Source organism: Neopelma chrysocephalum, unplaced genomic scaffold, assembly GCF_003984885.1.
Source record: "Neopelma chrysocephalum unplaced genomic scaffold, ASM398488v2 Primary Assembly neopelma1_23, whole genome shotgun sequence".
In the NCBI taxonomy this organism is placed as follows: domain Eukaryota; kingdom Metazoa; phylum Chordata; class Aves; order Passeriformes; family Pipridae; genus Neopelma; species Neopelma chrysocephalum.
This window is the reverse complement of record NW_020897691.1, coordinates 34,317,178-34,328,908: the sequence shown is the minus strand read 5'-3', so window position 1 is coordinate 34,328,908 and position 11,731 is coordinate 34,317,178. Positions and strand designations below refer to the sequence as shown.

The window sequence follows — 11,731 nt, the reverse complement described above, 5'->3', positions numbered from 1 at the left end:
TAAGATTTTTCTGTGCCAGGGTGATGATAGTGTTATAGAGCCAATGAATGGCATTGCTTTAGTATTCTGTAATTAATGTAGAAATAGAAGGCTCTGTTATGAAGCAGAACAGCATTTGCAATTACCCCTTTATATTACCTCTCTGGGAAGAGTTCTGTCCTAATAAAATTCCAGTTTGGATTTAAAGAGTGAAGAGGCATCTGTGCATAGGTTTTATTATTCCCCTTAGGCCCATTTTACCTCCTGGTGGTGTGGAATGGGTGTGAACACCACACACTCAAGCCACTAATCCAAGATAAGCAATATAATGAATTTTGTAGTTAGAGCTGTTCATGATTGACATGCAAGGCACAGAGAAATAATGCTGCATGTTTTCAATGAGAAATGTACAGGAGTTGACTTAAAAATTGAATCACGTAGTGTTGATTACAGTTTATATATGAACCCCAACAGAGTAGCTCTGTCTGTTGAATAAGGGAAGTAAATGTGGTAATCTTGGCCCACACTACACAGATGGTCTGTGAGTCAAAAATACACATGAGCAGACATCTGTGCAATAGAAACAACTAGTGAGAAAAAGAATCTCCTTGTTTTGTCTTGTGTTCAAAGATGCCATTGCTTGAAGATGAGGAAAGAAGCCTACCAGCAACTAAACCTTGAGACTACAGTTACAGTGACAGCGAGTTTCCAATCCCATAAATAAATAAATTGTTTCTTAAAAGAACAGTAAACCCATACCAGAAGGTAAAATAGAAAAAGAAGGATTTTTTTTGTACCTGGCTGACTTTTCTACTAAGTCCTTACTGACCCTCCAGCAGCTGTGAATGTTTTGATTTCTCTTTTCTTTGAGAACTTGAGACAGAACACTTCTGATCTGCTCTTGTGCCTTTGAATTTTACCAAGTTGTTCACATATTTTGTTATTTTTTGACATGAAAACTAAGTCTTTATGCTTCCTCTGGAAACAGTGTTGAAATCTGAGAACGACATACCACAAAGCTGTGAAAAACGTACCTGGTACACCTCCAATAAACACTGGCTCCCTGTGGTCAATTGCCTTTGGATTTAGTGGCCCTACCACATGGTTGACTTCAGAGTCTACATCCAGCTGCACCACATTAGCATCTCTGATAACTGAAAGGAGAAGGAACAGGGATCAATAAGAAGTAGCACATGAGTTTTTTATGACAGACGGGAGTTATCTGTTTGATCTGATTAGTTAATTTAGTGTTTACTAGATTGAGTGTGAGCCCTCAGTGACAGTATGTGGGCAGAAGGGCCGGTGGAAAATACAGAGTGGGAGCAAGGGTGCTTTTGAGTGGGGCTCTTGATTGCTGGTGGCTGTGTCTAGGCTGTCAAATATGAGCATGCAATGGCGTGTGGCTTAGAAAAACTGCCAAATCATTCCCAATAGGGGATGTGTTGGAATGCAATGACGTTTCCTCCTTGCTTGTGTGCCTGGGTTTCCTTCAGAAGGGAACCAGAATGCACGGGGAAAGGGTGCATGCTCAGATCTCTTCTTGATGTGACAGCAGGAGACATCCTAAGTCAGCATCTAGACAGGAAGGTAAAGGGGTTCAAAGTACTAGGGGTTTAGAATTACTTTTTTGACTTTCAAATCCAGGAAAGAAGGATGACTCTCTGGCATAGGGGCAAAATCCTGACTGTAAACATCTCTCTATTGTGAGCAAAAGGCTCCTCAGGTCTGTCTTGACCTTTAAAGGTGGCACATACTTGTGCCTATTACGTTCTACCAACTTATTTAGCCTCTAATTGGGAAAGGAAGAATATCATCTGGTGTGTGACTTAGGAAAGGTTGCCAGCATTTCAGCTAGGCTGCTTTGTGTTTTTTGAATAAGGAGCTTCCATCTTTGCTTGTTCTTCATATCTTCACAGGAACTTGTGCTTGTCCTCCTAGAAAACTCTACAGTTCTGTATCTGAGGGATGAATAAGACCGCATCTTTCACACAAACTTGGGTCTTGACAGGTGAAAAAGAAGAACTGAAAATATGAACACATTCCTAGTGCTCTAGCCCATGGAGCTGGATATCTGGGGAGGGAGAGATGGGCTCTGTCACCTTAATTAGGGGATGATTGCATTTTACTGACCTGCAATTCGATGCCACCTGCCATCACAGAGACTCTGTTTCAGTGTCACTGAAGTTGAAAAATCCCTGATTCCATTATTCAATTTCACAGTAACCTGGGGAAAATAATGTAGTTGTCACTGTAAACACCCTCCTTTTCTCTTTTTAGCTTCAGTTATAATAATGATGTATTCCTCACTCAAAATATGTCAAGTATCCAAGAGAAAAGAAAACATGATTTCATTAAATTCTTTAAAATAAAGTACCTTTTTTAATCCACAATTCAGGTGGGGTTTTTTTTGTTTGGTTGGTTTGTTTTGTGTAGTTTTGTTTTTAATTATTGTTCAGATTCAATAGTTCTGAGACATTTCTAATTTAACTCAAGGAAGAGTACAAAAAAAGATTTAAAAATAACAGCTAATTTCACTCATTTTCTAGTACCTCTACTGTATAATTTCCTGTATGGTAAATTAGTGTTTAGAAGCATCAGATGATGTTTTGGCATCTTTCTAGCCACTTAATAAGGAAAACAGTAATGAAAAACCCAAGTATAAACAAACAGAAAAGATGTGAGAAAGGAATAGGTAGTGAATTTCAGAATGACTTTTAAGTTACTTTTTCAAGTTTACCAATAAATCTCTGGCAGAGCTAGAAAGTGAACCTAATTCTGAATTTTACATCTCTGTTTTAGTTATGGGATTAGTATCTTTCTGCCTGGAAATGTTACAGCAGCAGCAGAGCAGTGTTGTGCCCCTATTGAGGGACATGAGAATCCCAACGATGACTGCCAGAGAACTCCAGACTGAGTTCAGCCACTCAGGCTTTTCAAACATCGAAGTTACCCCTGATCATGCTGACACGGTATTGACTGAAAATAATAGAATCATGGAATGGTTTGAATTGAAAGGAACCTTAAAGGTCATCTAGTTCCAACCGCCCTGCCATGGGCAGGGACATCTTCCACTGGATCAGGTTGCTTGTAGCCCTATCCAACCTATCCTTGAACACTTGCAGGGATGGGGCATCCACAACTTCACTGGGCAACCTGTTCCAGTGCCTCATCAACCTCACAGTAAAAAATTTCTTACTAATATCTAATCTAAACCTACTCTCTTTCAGTTTGAAGCCATTCCCACTTGCCCTGCCACTACATGCCCTTGTAAATAGTCTCTCCCAAGGAAAGAACTTCTATTTAATTCTAGAGAGTCTCTGATATAATTGTAACTAAGAAATTTTAAATATTTTTTTTGCAGAAGGGCACCAGCAAACACAATTGAAATGATCCTCATGTTCTCTTTTATCCACCCTTGAATAAAATATATAGATTAAAGCAAAAAAAGAATCATGAAGGAAAGTGACTCCTTAACAAATCACCCAGACAAGCTGTACTGATAGAGATGTGTACATTTAAAAAATGAATTAAAATTACTGATCTTATTTGTCCAGCAAAACTGTTTTCACAAAGCAAGTCTCTCATAATGCATTCAAAGGGAACGGATAGTTAATGCTAAAGAAACACAAATGCTTACTAAGAAGGTACTGGACTGCTGCAGTGACAAGCAGGGAAGATCTGCTTTTTCATAGTGAATTTTGTTTATGAATTGCATATGCATTATACAGGAGGTGAAGTTTGAAGCAGTAAGTGAAACAGCATTGTTTGTTAGACCGACTGATACAGCTGGGAAAACCAAACAAGTTTCTGGACATCCAGACCTCCAGTTAGAACTTTACATAAGAAGTACTAGACTGGACCAGTTGTATACAGATTCAGCCTTTAAGTGTGGTGTGATATGCAGCAATGCAATGTACTTTTGCAATTTCTTTGTTAGTCACCAAGAGCTGGCTACAGGGGTAAGGATAACCTTTATCTTACCTAGTTAGCTGTCAAAAGTTAGGTGCCTAACTGAAACACCTGTTGTTCCATCTATAATGAATATAGAAAAATAGGTTCTCTGAATAATAGCTCACTTAGTCACCTGTATTAGACACCTGCTTTCACCATGTTCAACTGTCCACTCAGTCACTCTGCTGCAGGTTCCTGCTGTTGTAAGAGAGGTGACAGCATGTTTCCTCAGGTGTTGCATTTCTCTCCCTATCACACACATATATGTTAAAGGACGAAGAGACTGAGTGCAACTCAGACTTCTCTTTCAACAAATAAGAAATTAAAATTCATCAGCAGTTACCTTACTTGTGATATTTTTAATGTGTAGGTGAAAGAACAGCGCCAAAGAGTCAGTGCTTTTGCTTCTTTTCAACTGCTCGTGAAATATTTATAGTTTGTGCCAGTAAAGTGATCTGGTCTTGTCTTAGGTGTTATCTTTTGTATTTTAAAATAAAAGTCTGGATTGCCTAATCTAAGCAGTTATTATATTTAGGAGAGAAATAAGAATCAATCAATGGCAAATTTGTAAGATAGAATTGCATGTAGCAAAGCCCAAGTAGGTGGAAGAGAAATCAGCCAAAGCAGTGGAGGAAATATGAGCTTCATTATACCTGTCCATTTCTCATGTGCATATTCAAGTACTCTCCATTCACGCTGTGACCATGCAGTAGAATTCCTGAGCTGCTTCGGGGACGTATTTCAAAAACAACTTCAAATTTCAGGCCTAAACTGAAGGATTCATCTGTGAGGTAAAAAGAATAACACTGTTTTTGTGCTGAGTTAGTGATGAAATTGGGCATTTATTCAAAGTCAAAATAGAAAATCAAACCCAGGGTCGAATTTATTTGTCCTTAAAACTATTGAAACATGAGATAGCATGGTGTGCTGTCAATGACCCATTTCAAGTTTTGTTTTGATTGTGTTTACTTGGAATACTAATGAAGGTTTATTTTTTTTCTCATTATTTAAAAAATGTATTTTGTTTAAAAATTTCTTAGCAATGAAATGGACAACAGGAAGTAAATGATCTGTATTTTTTGGCAGTTTCTTACTGTGCAATTTGCTAGACATTCAGCAGTCATTATTGAGTGAGTGGGAATCCACTTGAGCTTTGATGATTCAGAAGGAGAAACTCCCTTTTTCAATCTGGTGGCAGGCCAGGGAGCAAATGAGAAATACTGTCTAATTATCGGTGTTGCCAATGAATTGGGTTGTACAGTTTCCTTTATTGTTCAGATCAGAGCCTATGTGACCAAATTGCCCTTAGAAAACACTTCCTGAAACACAGCAGGACTAAATGACAAAAACGTGTTCTTTCATGCTGTTCTGCATTAAACATACAGAAAGCATTTCTGTAGGATTTTTTAATTACATGTTGTTTTATTAATTAAAAAACTTAAGGGGTGACCATTTGCTGGTGTACTTGTCCTAGCCACATTGACTTCTACGGTAATTTTTACCATATTATAACCAGTTCCCTTGTGAAATTATTCTAATTATTTGAAATACATACACACAGATGTGTTTATGTTGAGTTTCACAGTGACATTGGGACCTGTCAACATCAGCTGCTTACCACAATAATGATCTGTATCCTTACAGCTCTCAGCCTCAAAAATTACTATATCCTTTAGTGAAATATGCCATTCTGAAGCACAGTGAATACTATAATCTCATTATGGGATACATTTGCTTAGAAGTGTATTACCAAGGACGACATATCCTCCTTCTGATGAAAAGTATGTTCCTGCTTCTGATGGGCCTTCAAAGCAAGGCGTTACACTAAATGTCTGCGAAGCTGAAGTAATTGATCTTCCATTGAGCTGTAAGTTGCTGAGACAACCACTGAAACTGTAGACAGAATTAATCTGAAAAAAGCATGATTAGTAGATAAACTGCTTGTGGAAGGAAATATATTCTCCTGTCCTTATTTTTACTTGTTTATAAGCTAGGGCTGTAAGGCTGTGATTGTCTGGCTCATTTTAATTACATGTTGTTTTATTAATTAAAAAACTTAAGGAGTGACCATTTACGGGTGTACTTGTCTTAGCCATATTATTCTACAATAATTTTTACCATATTATAATAATTTCCCTTGTTAGGCTCATAACACTGAAGATTACCTTGAAATAAACTTTATTATGTTCATTTTTGCTTTAACATTCCTAACAAGATAGATAAACTCTGAAAAAGCAGACCCCTATCTCGCCTCGATGCTGTGAGGTATGTATAACACTGCCTTGCTCTAGTTGTGTTTTGTTTCTCACAGTTCAGTCAGGACTCTTTGAGAAACAACACAAGCTGGAATTACCTTCAAGGCAAGAGAGACATGAGAGGCTACAAAAAGCACTTTTCCTGCTTCCCTTCTCTGGAAATTGTTCTTAATTAAATTCTAAAGATTACCTTGAATGAGACTTTGTTATATTCATTTTTGCTTTAAAAATCCTTTCCATATACTTCAGTACCAAGCTGTAGAACAGAATCCTGACTTCTAGGTACTGTCTTAAAACAGAGATACTAAAAGAAAATTAAAATCTCTTTGAAACCCATCCTACATGTCAGACTTCAGGGTGAAATTGATCTTGTGTGGCTTTACCTGTGTCATCTCAGCTTGGATGTTACTAAGATTTTTCTGTTCCTCGTGAACCACTGGCTTTCCAGTTGCTGCTGCTGCAAGTCTGTGGAAGCCTAGATGAGCTACCACCAGCCCAGCCATGTGGGAGCTTTGCTATAGACTTGAACTGGGGTGTTTGCTTCACAGTGTGCCGAGGATTCAGATCTTAATTTGCTTTTGGCTGAACCCATCCCTACAGTCAGCTTTTGTATTAGCTGTACATAGAGGTATGGGCTGATTTAACAGGTGTCTGCTTTACCTGGATATTTTTTACGGCTTTTCCAGGAGCTACACCTCCAATATAGAGTGGTGCAGTGACTTGCCAAGCATTAGTATTACCGCCAAAAGATTCTTCCAGTACTCGAAGGCCATCAATTATCAAGTGACCAATATTTCTGCCTCTAGTAAATATCACCTAGGAAGGGAAGAAAAAAAAGTGTGGAAGATTACTCTCCTTTGTTAAGGGATCACTCCTGTGCAGTGAGAGAAGATAAGATGTTTGAGAAGAAAAGCTTGTGAGTGATACTCTACCAGTCTTTTTTGTTAACTGTCAGTATTCTTTGCTGGGCAACCCTCTTTTTTCACATTCATGAAAGCTAGATAGTAAAACTGCTGACTTTCTTACGTTTTGATGTACAAGGCAGAGGTAATCAAGGTGTGACAAGGTCTACTGAGATCTGACTGTCCTATATCCGCATACATGATTTGTTGCTACCTATCACTGTTGGCATTTTCACAGTCTTTATTAGCTTTATGGTCTGGATTCATCCAACTTGCTTTAAACACTTAAATGCCCAAGTCAGTAGCTTAGTAACTGTAGACTTCCTCGGTAGTTAGTGTGAAGAGAGATACCTACAGAGGGAAATTTACCCTGACTCCTAAAATTGTCTTTTTATTTTCATGGACTACAGAGGGAGCCCAAGACAGCTGTGCTTGTAGGCATTTCAAAGACATTTGCTGAACAAAATTATCATAGTTATTTCTTTCCTAGCTCACTTAACTCTTAATTGCCTTACTGTTCTGCTTGTTTCTGTCACTTCTATTCAGCTGTTAGTGTTGGGATTTGCTGGATTTTTATAATTGACTCACTTTCCTGCCCTTAATTAATGATTTGATAAAATGCAACATGGAAGATTTAAAAATATTGGTGGAAGTTTCTCAACATATAGGTGTGTTTATGAATACATGAATGAAAACTCCCTGAGCTGTCACATTAGCAGTCTTTACTGCAGCCTTGAAAGGATGTGCCATCGTAATGATTGATTTCTTTTACTTACATCGTGCCACAGACCATCATTGTATTTCTCTTGGCTCTTAATCCTTATCTTCTGATGACCAGCATTAAACATAAAAATGAGTCGGCCATGAGCAACAAAAAGGGCCATGAAGTTGGTCTCTTTTTGATCCGAAACATAGAAAATCATTCCATGAGATGAGTGAGTTTTCAGACTGATAGAGAACTGAGCTCTGGCACAAAAAAAAAAATATTAAAAATAAAGTAGATATACTTGACTTAAATCAAACATCAAGCAGAGGAAGACTGAGATTTTCCTTTCATCCAGAACAATATACATCTCCTTTATGGAACTGGTGTTTCTGAGAAACATTCAGTGCTGGTTGTTGGAGGAAAAGTCAAAGTTGAAGAAGAAGCTGCCTCGCAAGGAACTTGTTTTCAAAAATTAAAATCTCTGGAGTGAATAAATTCAACACAGACCACAAAAAACTGACACTATATACACTGCATTTCCATTCCTGTTGAACAGCAGTGTTGGGGGAATTTTTAACTGTGATGGCATGGAGGCTTGATAGTTCACAAATCTTTAATGCTATTCCAGACTTGGTGCTAAGCTTCCCCTTCCTTGTAGTTCCTTGTGAAGTCCATGGCAACATGGGAAGTTATACATTGTTGGTTTGACAATGTCAACAGTGAAAATCTCTTGAGTGATTGCTGTTATTACTTTGGGTCTAAAACATGTCAAAGTTGTATTGGTGTAGACAGTGCCAAAACTGACTCCTCCTTCTCAGTTGACTAACCTAGCTTCCATTCTTCATATTGTCTCAAGAATCTCTACGTTGCCACTTGCATGTGTGTGTACATTCCATACACACTTAGGTCCGTACCAATATCAGTTGATTTAAACCCACACAAGTCATGTGTTTTTTTAAAAATGCACATTACAAAGATGAAGATTTAATAATGGTTGGAAAATATGTGTTGTAGGGATGAAGATAGGATGAAGATATTAGAGTTTGGGGTTTCCTTCATATGGGCATCATCAGGACTGCCCCAAGTAAACCACTATTGAATTGAAATAAACATAGTGGGTTTTTTTTATTTAAACTAGGAAATAGCACTCTTCTGAGTTAGTGGTCTGATATGCTTCCAGGAAGTGCTGTGTTGTTGAATTTATAGTCTTTAATGGAAACTATTAAACCAAAATCCTCGTTGATCTTAACATACTGCATGACATAGTCTGTGGGAGTATGAAAATGAAATGTCAACAGTATCTGGACTCATTACTTGAATTTCCATTGAATTGGACATAGCTTTATGTCCTGCTGCACTGTGTAGATTCCTAACCATTAAACTGCTGACGAGGTCCACTCAGCATGTAACTGCTTCATTTTTTTGGTGAGCTTTCATGTTCTTTTCCACCTCTGCTCCACTGTCATTATTTCTTGGAAAAGACACTGATTGTGCATTGCTTATACAGAACTAACATCCTCAAAAGCTTCATATAAATAGGCAAGGAGACACATTTTGTTAATATACAATGCAGATAAAGACTCTGCAAGAGGGATGTAACTGGAAACACATTCTATATATTGCTCTTACTCAACTGAAGCACATTTTGATATAACCTAACAACATCCTCTATGCAAAATTTGGCCTAAGATGTAAAGGAAAAGGCCAGGGTAACAGCAGAAATTTGTCCCGTTTTAAAAAATTTGAAATACATCTTCCTTCTGCTCAGTATATTTAATTTTTATTTCTAAAGTCACTTTACCTTTGGCTGAAATCCTTTGGTATGTGATCAAATTCTTGCCGGCTGTTTGCTGTTCCTCCAAACTGATATGCATGTTCGGTTGCCTTGGGATTCATGGGTAAGTGGCACTGAGGGTCTCTTTGCATATTCACTTGATAGAGTTTTTTGAGGCCAGTTGAAGGCTGTGAAATCTTGTCTTTCTCTCTTTCCACCTTCATAGAAAAAGAACAATTAACCATAATTTTAAACTAAAATTGACATAATAAAACAACAGTATCATTTATATCTAAGCTACTAGTATATTGTTTCCTTACATAAATACCAGGACTGTTTCCAAGTAAAATTTTCCTTGAACAGGTCTAATATAGATCCTGGTTTAGGACAGAAGAAGGGATAAACAAAATACATGTGTAGCTAACATAATTACAATTCAATTCTTTTGCAGTTTTCCTAATTAAATCTTTTCCTCTCTGCTTTTGATTGTGTGAGCTGTGCTATAGGCATAAGAGGACATGCTTGAACTAAAAATTCTGCATGCCGAAGGAAGTATTTGTTTCACATTTATAATAGTGTGTGCTAATTGTACCCAGTAGAGAAAGCTACCCAGAAGGAGGTGAGAACAGAAGCAGGTTTATTGCTTTTAGAATATAGAAGAAATCAAGAAGGCTTTTTTCTGCAGTACTTTTTTTAAGAAGTCAGAAATTTTATGTTGCAGTTCTAGCAAGAGAGAATGATGAAAGTGTAGGCCAGATAGATTGGGTCAGGACAATCATTTGCAGTGATGGGAATATGTAAAGGAGCAGGATACTTCCCTTTATATATCTGAAATTGTCTTTATGCATTTTGGATCCATGATTTAGAGAATTTCCAGTCATGGCATTTTGGAAAACTCTAGGGTGGTACTGGGGCAATTTGCAGCAAACCTTTTTATTACGGTTTCCTTTGGCTTTTGATGAGTTTTTTCCTTTCTTATGGAGAAGAGCTACCGGAGGAGATTCAACAGGGCATCCATACAAAGATGTCTGAACTTTCTCAGAGTACTTCTGGAAATCTTCTACTTCAACCTCTTCATCCAACCTGTTTCAAAGAGGAGGTAACAAGAACACCTTTTTTTTTTTCCCCAAGTGTTAGAATTGTCTTCATAAAAGTCAAAGAACTGTACATTTGTAGTTTAAATGATGTTTGAATGGGTATTTTTCATTCTTGGATCATGGATAAAAATACAGATTGACCACTCAGTCTTTGGGTAATGTGGACAGCCTATACTACCTCTGACTGTTGTATCCATGCTAGAATAAACAAAGAGTATCAATCTGCAGCATCAAATTAACTTTAAAATCTTCTATATAAGAACATTTCAGAAAGCAGTTAAGATCAACATATTCTGACCATTTTCACATGACCAAACTCCTAACTTCCCCAGCTCCTGTGAGATGCTCTAATATAATTTTGTTTCAAAGGCAGAGCTGAAAGCTGCATAACATAAATGTAAATTACAGCTATGCAAATTACACATTGCACCAGCAGCATTAGCAGGTACAGTACTGAAAGCTGATTTCATCAAGTTATTCCCAGCTTAACAATATCTTAATCTAGCAGGTCTATGCCAGCAGATTCCATGCAAATAAGGTAAGAAACTTATTCACACATATTGTCTAGCCTCACAAAATGAGACAGGAATTTTTATTGTGACAATAATCACTTCTCTTGACCTACTATTCAAGCTGTTAGGCAGCTGTATTCGGGAGGAATTTGCGCACCTAGTGAAGTAAGCATTGCTTATGCAGCCAGTGAAGTTGGCTTGCTGCGTTCTGAGGGGAGAGCCACCAAAATAAAACTTCTTGATGCTGTCTGGGCTTTTCCCTGCTCTGTCCTTTGCTGGATTCTTCTTGCTTTGTTTCTTGTCATCAACAGTCAGCTCATACCTGCAAAGGCAAAGCATCCATTTGGCCGGCTAGTTTTGGAAATGTCAATGCCAGTGGTTAGACAACATATTGCACGCACCCAAAATGCTCCACTCAATGTATACATCTCTGAATGGTAGTGCTCAAAGTCATGAGAAGACCCTCTTGCTTTCAGCTGTGCAACAAGTAACAGTTCAATAAAACATTGACAAAGTTGTGCACAGAGACCCATGGATTTAATATTATCCTGCGGT

General features: G+C 37.8%; 1 protein-coding gene across 3 annotated transcripts in view; it reads right to left on the bottom strand.

Moving 5' to 3' along the window:
• The window catches only part of LAMA4 (laminin subunit alpha 4), a 103,330-nt gene that overhangs the window by 3,219 nt on the left and 88,380 nt on the right, over positions 1-11,731 (bottom strand). For all 3 annotated transcript variants that reach the window (XM_027692939.1, XM_027692948.1, XM_027692955.1), the window contains 9 exons: positions 11,334-11,498; positions 10,497-10,650; positions 9,595-9,785; positions 7,864-8,053; positions 6,846-7,001; positions 5,681-5,840; positions 4,584-4,714; positions 2,110-2,203; positions 1,014-1,133 (listed from right to left, as the gene is read on the bottom strand). In XM_027692939.1, coding sequence (XP_027548740.1) covers positions 1,014-1,133; positions 2,110-2,203; positions 4,584-4,714; positions 5,681-5,840; positions 6,846-7,001; positions 7,864-8,053; positions 9,595-9,785; positions 10,497-10,650; positions 11,334-11,498 — 1,361 coding nt within the window. The remainder of the gene's footprint in view (positions 1-1,013; positions 1,134-2,109; positions 2,204-4,583; positions 4,715-5,680; positions 5,841-6,845; positions 7,002-7,863; positions 8,054-9,594; positions 9,786-10,496; positions 10,651-11,333; positions 11,499-11,731) is intronic.